The sequence below is a fragment of the Leptonychotes weddellii genome, chromosome 10 (genome assembly GCF_054177405.1).
Source record: "Leptonychotes weddellii isolate Sample4059 chromosome 10, ASM5417740v2, whole genome shotgun sequence".
NCBI lineage: Eukaryota > Metazoa > Chordata > Mammalia > Carnivora > Phocidae > Leptonychotes > Leptonychotes weddellii.
In genome coordinates this window covers 70168538-70179030 of record NC_138378.1, presented here as the reverse complement: position 1 = coordinate 70179030, position 10493 = coordinate 70168538, and the positions used below count along the sequence as shown (strand labels likewise).

General features: G+C 35.0%; 1 protein-coding gene across 5 annotated transcripts in view; it reads right to left on the bottom strand.

Annotated features, from left to right (window-relative positions):
* Window positions 1-209: 209 nt before the first annotated feature.
* Window positions 210-10493, bottom strand: part of EHBP1 (EH domain binding protein 1) — a 303679-nt gene continuing 293395 nt past the window's right edge. For all 5 annotated transcript variants that reach the window (XM_081832045.1, XM_081832042.1, XM_081832041.1 and 2 more), the window contains 4 exons: window positions 9129-9228; window positions 7932-8005; window positions 1520-1634; window positions 210-1302 (listed from right to left, as the gene is read on the bottom strand). In XM_081832045.1, coding sequence (XP_081688171.1) covers window positions 1212-1302; window positions 1520-1634; window positions 7932-8005; window positions 9129-9228 — 380 coding nt within the window. In that variant the 3' untranslated portion in view covers window positions 210-1211. The remainder of the gene's footprint in view (window positions 1303-1519; window positions 1635-7931; window positions 8006-9128; window positions 9229-10493) is intronic.

Here is a 10493-nt window from a genome sequence, read left to right as displayed (position 1 = left end):
TATGAAAATATGACTAATTGCTTTTCAGTTCGCATTCGTGTGTCAGCAGGGCCCCTTTGGGATGGTATAAACTTACTCAGCTCCAAATACAGCCTAGTATGCTGCTCTGCATTCAAGAGGACCATTTTTTTCCACGTGAAAAGTCTTATGGATACAGGAACTTCTCAAACCAGTGTCAAGTTTTCATTGTAAGGAAATAGCAGCAGTGGTTAAGGTAAGAAAGTTTCTGCTTTTATTGAAAATTTATATATGACTCGGTATTGTAATAAATAAACAGATAACCATTTTCACAAAAAAATGACAGTGCTATGCTAGAGAAGAAAATATTAATTGGGGGATTTACTCATAGTGGCAAGACAGACTTTTATCGATACATAATAAATATTAACAGCATTCTTGAGCCAATGTTTAGACCCAACAAAATGTAGGAACCAAGCTAGATGTAATAAATAATTATCCAGAGAAAAAGATGGCGCATTCTCAGATGATAAGACCGTCTTTGTAAACTGATGCATGTCAATTAGTCCCATCCTCACAGCTCACCTTCAAATCACAGGACTGTCTCAGGCTACATTAAAGGGCCATACTCTAAGGAAAACAGAGGACAGGAACTCTATTATCCTTACAGTGAAATGCAAAACAACTGCAGAAAATCCCACTGGTAAATAGAACACAGTTTAATAAGTAGATTGAATATGCTCTAACTATAAAATTTAGGTAACAGAGTCAAGTGTTACATATGGCAGGACTGGAATAATCATTCATGACATTTTTCTTATCCCCCACTTACCCCCCTCCCACCATTATGCTATTAACAACAACAACAACAACAACAACAATAACAACAAAAATGTTCCAAATTTTTCTCCCATCAAAAACTGAGGGAAAATAATGAGGGAAGGGTTTGCTTTTCTTTCTTCTTTGAGCACTCTCTTGAACACTCAATACCAATCACTCACAAGGTGTCTGTGCAAATTTATTTCACATGATTTCAAGGAAATGATTAACTCACACACACAAAAAAATATCCTTAAACAAAGCTCTTTTGGAGTTCTATTATCTGGAAAGGAAGGAGGAAAAGGGGTGGTGGTGGTGGTAAAGAAGTACAATCCAGCCCCCCAAAATGTTAAAAGTTTTACATCAACAAGGAGTCTGACATTTTCTGGTCTGGGAACCCAAGACTAAAATGTTGGGAGATTCTGGTCCGGCTGCTATTGAAGAACACATTTCTCTTCTTTCTTGGCCATCTTGCCTTTGTTTTGTTCCAGAGTTCGCTCCAAATGCTCATCTTCTTCTTCAGCCCTGGAAGTCAAACAGGAAACAAATTTATTTTTCTCCGGGAGGGCAAAGCCGCACTCTCCTCTCACTTCGCAATCCGAGCCCCAGCGGGAATGAAGACTCCTGGGGCCAGCGGGGCCTGCCCCGGCCCACCCGAGACCTCCGGAATGAACTTTCCGAAAACTTCATGGCCCCTCAGCTGGCGGCGGAGACTCGACCCCCGACCCCACCGCCCACTCACTGCTTCTCCTGCGCGTCCAGGTCCCTGACGAGCGCGTCGCGCTTGTTCACCAGGGCCACCAGCTCATCCAGCAGGAGTTGCTCGCGTCGCTTCTGGGCCTCGGTCTTCTGCCAGTCTGCAGAGGACGGGAGGCTCGTTACCCACCCGCAGAGCCTCGGCACACCCTCCCCCCCTTCCCGCCTTTTCCAATTTCCTTGTATCTCTCCGCAAACCATGTTAGAGAGCCACTAGATAGTGTTTTATGGGGAGTTTGGCCGTCGTGATGAGGATTTCACCCTAAAACCCAACTTCCTAAATCTTTCCCGCAGATGGAGATGGCTACCGCTGAGCTGGAACCTGCAAAAGAGACCAGGTGTGAGCGGGTGGCCAGCCGGAGGTGCGCACCTGATTTCACCAAAGTGGGGGGGAGGGGGAGTTGGAGGCCCAGAAAAGATCGGCCGGAGGGTTGGTGGTGGGGGAAGTGGGCAAATGAGGGGGCGGGAAGCAGAGATAGGCGATAAAAAATCAGTCTGAAAAGGCTAGAGAATCTGCTTGAGAACCTATCCTCCTCCCCCACCCCCATGCTCACCCCATACAGCCCATTCTTCGCTAATTTCCTCTTCGCTCTATTTTAGCAGTTGGATGTATCTCACACTGGGCGCCATATGCTTCACAATAACTTTAAAAGTAGTGAATCGGCTAATTAGCATTTTTCTTTGAAGTAAAAAATAAATTTGCTCTGCAATATTACACTGCAGCTCTCGATCGCATCACAGCCAGTTTTCTTTTGGAGAGGTTTGCTGGGTGGTTTAAAATCAAAGCACTTCTGCAAAGGAAAAATTACATACTTCTTTTTGAAACCCCACGTTAAAGGTTGGAAAATCCGATGGGCAATGCTCTTTCCATGCGTAGGGGCAGGTTTTTTGAAGGTTTTAGGACCCAATAATATATTTGCTAATCTTCGCTGGTCTGATAATTTCCTTAAGATGAGCAGCAGTTTCGTTTAATAAAAACAGGACCAAATCGAACATTTAAAGCACTTTTAAAACCAAAGCCAACTGCTCTCTGGCCAGACTGTAAGGGCTTGTAGCTGTCAATCAACCCCCAGTCTACCCCGCCTCCCTCATTAGGAAGGTAAACAATGAAAAGAAGAAGTAGATGATGAGGCAGATAGCAGAACAAATGAGGACCTAGAGGGAAACAGGACACCAGCTTTAAAAAAAAAAAAAAAAAAAAAATCCAGGGCCACTGACTCATGCAGCCCCCTCCCCCAGCAAATGCACTTTCCAAAAAACAGAGAGGAGTGCAATCCTTTCGGGTTTCTCTCTTCTCTCTCCATTGCCCTGGGCAATCATGTTAAAACTCACATGGCTGGTGCTTATTCAGATAAACCTAACAATGCACACCGCTGGTTACCATGTGAATCTTCACAAACCACACAAGAATGTGCTGGTTCAAATCCCCCCGACCCCCTCCAAAGCAAAATTTATTCAAGACAGCAAACTGCTCAGCAGCTTTATGAAAGCAAATGGTGCTAGAGGGAATTCTATCTTGTATTTACAAATTAAAAATTAGATGCATCATCATGCAATAAAGGTTAAAATAGCAGCAAAAAGCTAGAATGGTTTATTCAATTTTATCACTATTCCTTTCTTTATAAGCTCAAATACATACATACATATATATGAAACATGCCATGTGTTAATTAGCCACATTTGATACAAAACTCACAAAATTAGTACATTAAATAACTGGTCACATTACATTCCTATAAAAAAAGAAGTGAAATATTCTATAGCATGAGAAGGAGTAAAGAAACTATTACTATGTAAAGTTTTTTTCTGAATATAAGAATTTAAAAAAATAATAAAACAGCAAAATTGAAGAAAAGCCTCATCTATCACAATTTTGTTCTTTGGATTTAAATGCAACTGTGGTCAGGAAAGCTAGACAATTTTCTAATTTGGTTCTTGTTCTTAATCAGTCTTATTCTACACAGCAGCAAAATTAATAGACACTCCAGTTGGAAGGATCTTTAAGGTCATCTAGTCTAATTTCAGGTAACTGTAGTTCTAGAAATATTAACTCAGAGAAAAACCTGCTAAATTTGTAAAAGATTTGTAACTAAATTTTATAATTAGTAAGACTACCAATTTTGATGAATATTAATTTTTCCACTTTTAACCTCAAGAAATCATTCAGATTATAAGCTTTATAATTATTTACTTCCAAAACATTTTGATAAGAGCTTCACAACTGGGAAATAAATTTCCTCCACCATACACTTAAAAAATACAATTAAATGGAAAATTACAAAATTTTCTAAAACCAAGAAAAAAATAAATTTTAACAAAGGACATATAATTTTCTTAATTAAATTGTTCCTTCTCTGTACTTGACCAGTCACTTTTAAGGCTTTAATTAATAATTAGAAATATCAAGATAAATAAGGCTTTAACAATATGGATGAGAGAAAACTTTTATTTTTTAACCCCTGAAGTATTGAATAATTTAAAAAATCGTAACTTTTTCCTAGCTCAATACTGACATTTTCTGTAACTGTAACAAAAACATTTTTAAGGTTATGAATATTTAGGTTATTTTCATCATTTCACAGTCAAATTTAACTGACAGTAGAATTTAAAATGTTACAGCATTACTTTAAGGATTTTTCATATTAAATTTGTCATTGCTATGTTAATATTTATCTACAAAACATTAGTCAATTGTAGAGGAAACAGCTATGTACAGTGAGTATATTTTACACTAGCAGAACTACTTTTACTTTGCATTTGCTTTCTCACGGGAGTAAATTTATACACACACACACACACACATAATTGAATGCTGATTTGGGAAATTAAACTATTTTGATGATTTTTTAAAAAAATTAATACTACCTTTAAAATTGATCAAGATCCATATTTGTGTGTTCATGCCTAAATTTAAAAAAAATTTTAAATCCCCTTTTAGTAGCTTCACCTAGATGTAATGTCATGTTTTAAAAACCTGCCTGTAAGTTTATGTGTTACCTGTTACGCATTTTAAGAAAGGATTATTCACCTATAACACCAGTCACAGCTAGCTAGATACACTGACTTTGACTTGAACAGACTACAATGTGGCTTCTGATTAATTTAAAGATTCCAGTGTACTTTTGCTACAAAAGCCATATCCTCTTGCAACAAATAGGATTAAGTTTTGATGCTGCATTTGAGCCAAAGTGTTGAAATAAAGAGATTCTGTTTATGTCCATCTGCACTGAGCTGTTTTGTTAATTTAAAAATCTCTTTTTTTATATATAGGGCCAATTATTCATTCCCCGATTCAGTTTATTTGCTGAAGTTGGTAATTACCTTGGAAAAAAGGCAAAAGAAATACCTATAAATACTTTGATAGAAAGGACCTAAAGTTCTTGTAGTAAACCTTCAACCTTGCCACTATAAATAAGCCTGGCACTTTGATGAAAATTAACACTAGTTTTGTAAAGAGCACATTGGGGGATTGCAGTCAAGTCTTATCTTTAGTTCCAGTCAACTAGCAATCCTGAAAGAGTTTGCATCATCATCAGAGCAGGCCATTTGATAGGATTCTACTGCTGTACCTAATCAATCTATGGAAGACTGTGGCTGTGCTGTGTAACAAAGCTAAAATAGATTTACAAATGGGGTTTTAGGGGATAAGCTCCTCCACAGGATTACATATTGATTTTAAATATAAAAAGCTTATCATATAAACCATAACTACAAAAATAGTGAACCTATGCATAAATCCCTTTAGAAGAGCACCCACTTCAAACTCTAAGCCAAGAATAAATCAAGATGTACAAAATCCTAGAGCAGATCCATTTCTTGTGCAGAAAATGAACACACCACTTTCTAAAAGCCCACCCCAATGTGTGCAGAAATGAATTTATCTTTCCTGAGGGGGCATTAAATAATCTGGAACAAAAAAACTATAGGAAAAGTATCTAAAAGATGTTTGTTAGCTTAAGGGATCCTACAACTTAGCTCAGTAGAGTGAAACTCCTGCTATGAAAAACACCTCGAGGAAAAAAAAGGCAAAAAACAGGCCAAAGTGATTATGGATTTTCAGAAGAATGGATATATTGAATTTTTTTTCCCCCTCTCAAACGAAGCTGTTAATATTTCTTTCAATGTGCTATGTGGCTATTAACATTCTGTGCTTTCTCCTGGTGAATGGTTTCAGGAGCAGATTTATTTGAAAAGATTTTAGTTTATTTATTGTGAAAACCATCTTATGGCTACCTAGTAGAAGAGATGGGGACAAAAAGAGGAATGAACCTTACAATAAAGGAGAGCAAAACACCACCAAATAATGTTGCCTATTCATGTGTTATTCTGTGGGTTTTAATATTCCAAAAGCCTACTGAACTGCATGTGTGTACATTCTAAGGGCTGGCTCAGAGGACACTGTGTTCACAGAACTGATCATCACAACAGTCAGTACCTGTCTAGGACAGCCCAGGCCATGCACTGCCCAGGCTAGTGGGACAGGCCTCTTACTAAGAAAGTGCCTTTGTCATCAACAAGCTACTTCTTTCCTCAAGTCTCTTCTGTCCCTCAACCAGCAACAGAAACTGGCACAATCACACATGGGACAATGATCTTAATTAAAAAATAAAACAAAACCTCAAAAAACTACCAATTGTATTAAAGGGGTTTGAAAAAGAAAAACACTTTTTCCCCTCCTTAAAAAAAAATATGACTTTGTACTGATATGTACAAGAAGAACAGGCAGACAAAATGTTCAATGATTCGTGACCGTAGGTTTGGTATATAGGCACAGGACTACCATAAAAATGAGATCTTTGTATGTGTCATGGCCCTCCTTTTAAGATGGTATTTGGTAGTACAACTGGTTTGGGGACAGAAACAATACCTGCCTTAAAAGTCAACTGTATTGTATCAAGCTGTATTTTAGGGATAATTTAACTTATTATACATGAGAGAGTGTTTTTAATACTCTGTATTGAGTATAATGTGTAATGAATTTATAAAGAATAAACGGTACAGTGAGTCATACATTATATATACTATACATACATACATTTTATATCACACATACATATATATAAACCATATAAATAGTATCTTCTATACCCACTTTTCAACTATTTAGCTTTCCAATCTCTTTTAAAGACTACACCATGACTACAAAAATTCTATCAAGAAGAAAAATACCATTTAGCACACCTGTGCATTTTATTTCAATGGCAAGTTCTACAGAACTTCTTAAATAATTTTGACAAAATTTTTAGTCATTATCAATGTATAATTTGATTCATCTGGATAGCATTTGAAGGAAATTAGCTATCTGAAGCCTTTAAAATAAAGTAAATCTGATTTCTAAATGAGGATACACAAATGTTATCAGTCATATTTATCAAATGAGATTACAGATATAAAGTAATTAAAAATAAAACTTTTATAATATATAAGATTATATTTAGATAAACAGCATATATTTTATTTAATCACAATATTAATTAAAATATTTTTAAAATATACGGTTTCATTTGGCTTTCCCTTACAAACTTAAATTTCTAGTTTCTAAACTAATTAGAATTGGCTTATTATGGATCAGGTACCTTATCAGGTAAAGAAGGAAATTACTACGGACAGTCAATGGGTTAAGAGGTCAATATAGAATAGGAAAATCAATTTGCATTGATTAGACAAAAGGTCCATTTTACACAGCCCAAAGGATTACTTTTTAAGCAGACATCTTTGAACTATAAGACATTTTCAACTAAAAGGCATAAGGAGAAGTGCATTCTTAAACACATAAGAATTTTTTTAAAAAATCATATAGTAAATGCCATAGTTAAGCTAGCTGATGTTTACTGATATTATGAACCATGCTTAGGATTACTATATAATTCATATAAAAGCTTTATGAAAAGTATGAAAGTGTTTTATTTATCTCTTATGTCAATCTTTGCCTGAATAATCACTTAATAGGAGTTGGAGTCTTAAGAACTATAGCAGACTGCAGGCATATTTCAGTGTTGACATCAATTAAATATTAAGGTAAAATTTAGAGTCTGATGTGAAAAATCAAAATGATAAATCTTTCCCCACCTCCCTCGTGGAAACAACCTTAAATTTCACACACAGTAAAATGTAATTTAATCATTTAACTCCTTATATTTTCTATTTTATGGACATTTCAGCTTACTGACAAAGTTAAGACAATTTTGTGTTTAATAGCACACATAATGATTATCTATCTGAATTAGGGTTCTTAGGGTTTACGTGACTGTTGCTTTCTAACTCTAAGTCATTTATCTGTAATTCCTGTTGGTTCCTAGTCAGGCCACACCTGGTGAGACCAGAAGTGTATTACACTCTTTAAATCTCTTTGACAGTTGACACTTCACATACCTCATTCCATCATAGCCATTTCTTACCTTCGATGGCTAGCATTGCCCGCAATTCCCGATTCAGCAGCTCATACCGTCGTTCTAAATCATGCTCTTTTTCCCTAGGCAAGTTGCAAAAGTTCATCAATATGCTAATTACTAAATCATTAAACACTTAAAAGAACCTGTAGGTTACATTGATTTTAGGACTCATAACTGACTTTTCTCTTTAACTTTAAGCTACTCCAAACAAATGATACACAAACCTAAAACCTTCCTCAGGTTGAATATTACTAGTGCTATTATTTTTCTCCTTCAATTTTGAATTGCACAGAGGTATATTTTAACCTTCAGATAAGGAGTCTCATTCTTCAATGCTTCTTGTCTTAAGTGCCAGGTATAAGACTATTTTGTAAAATATTTTTCATAGCTCACAATAAGCACTCTTTTGTCTGGAGTACCATGTAAAAAGAATACAAGAAACATGTAAGTACTACCAGTGCAAATTTAATACAGAGACAGAATTAAAAATCCAGGAGAGCTAAGTTTTGTGCTTCTTCATAACTCTTTTTATCAAGTTCAGGCATAGCAGAAATGACAAAAATAGAGGTTTTCACTAAAATAAAACATGTGAGCCTGCTCCTTCCCACACTAGGTGGCATAATATAAGAATATTGCTGGTGAACAAAAAGAAACACGCATTAAGTCCTATAGTGAACAAAATGCTAAAGACCAAAAATGCTTACATCTGGTCCAGTCTCCATTTTACTGTACACAAAAGTGATCTTTCTATGATTGGAGGAATTACCCAAATTTAGTGTAACATCATCTGTAGAATACAAATGTACTTTTGTCCTTATTAAGAGTTATTTTCATTTTTAACTTAAAATGTGATGTTAAATAAACTTCAATTTTATTTCTTTTGTCCTCTAACCCTTAATATAATCCAAATGTCCTTTTTGTGCATAAGTGCTTTATTTCTTAAATACAAAATTTTTTTTTATTCCTTGGCTTCCTATATAATAAACATTTTTTAGTATATATCACTATTTTAAAAAACTTACTGTTCAGATGAGAAATGATTATATGCTATTTTTAATTTTTATTTTTATAAAAAACTATACTGTAATCTCCAAGGAAAGAAAAATATTAAACCTAATAAATATGAAATCCCAAAGAAGGCAATGACAAAAAGCCTAAGATTCATCAGTGTTGTAGGAAAAACAAGAAGTCATGGGTACTTACAGGAGAGAAAGCTGGTTCATTCTCCTTATTAAGGCATTTTTCTTATTAACCAACATAAACCATTCCTGCATCATAGCTTCTTCTTCTTCTGTGTTCCTTCCTGTAATTCAGCAAATTATTTTTATATGACATTTTACAAGCCAAATAATAGTTTAGCACAAGTATTTTTTTTTTAACATGAAACATATTTTAGCTACCCCAATAGTACAAATTAAGCTGTTTATAATAACATAATATTAAAGTCCAGGGTCTGAAAAGAGCAATCAACATCTAAAAATTCATAAGCCAATCTTCTAAAGCTGGTATTATTCAGCATGTGTATTTCAGTCCCCCTGAACATATCTACAGATCAGACTAACATTAAGTACAGTAAAAAAAAAAAAAAGTGTTCCAACTTTTAAATCCTCCCCAGAGGCTGATTTGTTATTATGTTTCAATGAGGAACTCATGGTGCTGACAGACAGAAGGTCATGATAAAAAAAAAAAAATTTTAAATCATTATGAGAATTGTAAGACTAGCAGGAAGATCAGAGAAGTCCAGAGATTTCGTGAAAGCTTCCACTTGTAACAACTTGCTTTTTTTCTTTTCTCCCCAAAAGTAAACTAAAGATATATGTTCATATACCATTCTGGAACTCATCATCTCTAATAGGGCAAACACATGCAAATTATTTTAAATACATTGTAAATGACCAGGCTACAAAAAATGCCTATAGCTATCTGTGAAAAGACACATTATAATGAAAATAATAATGTTCAGTAAATCACAAAACATTTCAACGGAGAGAAGATCTAAAAATTAGATTTACTGATTGCACATTTAAAATTCACTTTCCATCATCTATATCACTCCCCACCAAAGGCCAGTATATCAAGGGTTATAATGTATAGGATACATTTATTATTGTTCATGTAGAAGTAGGCCACAATCACACTCAAGAGAAATATTAATTCCCCACCTTCTTCCCACCTCTCCATTCAAATTGTACCTAGTCAAATTTATAATTCTTTGACTTTCCTTTTTTCTGAATTTCACCCATGATTGGTTTATTGTTTTGCTAGGCCATTATTTAATACTTCAGTCCCACTTCTGTACAGATGCATAGGGCTAACTTAAATATCTAATAAAAAATAAAATATTGTAGTTTCATTTTCTTTTTAAGGAAGATATTTTAACTTTCAAACACATGACCAGCCCATTTTAAAAATTTAGATAATAGATACCTAAAATAAGTGAAAAGCCAAGTCTTTCACCAACCCCTCTCTCTCCAATTCCTCTCTCCATCTCCTTTCTCCAGAAGTACTTCTACAGTTTAGCATATCTCCTTCCAGACCACAGAGATTACTATGTGTATCAAACACATG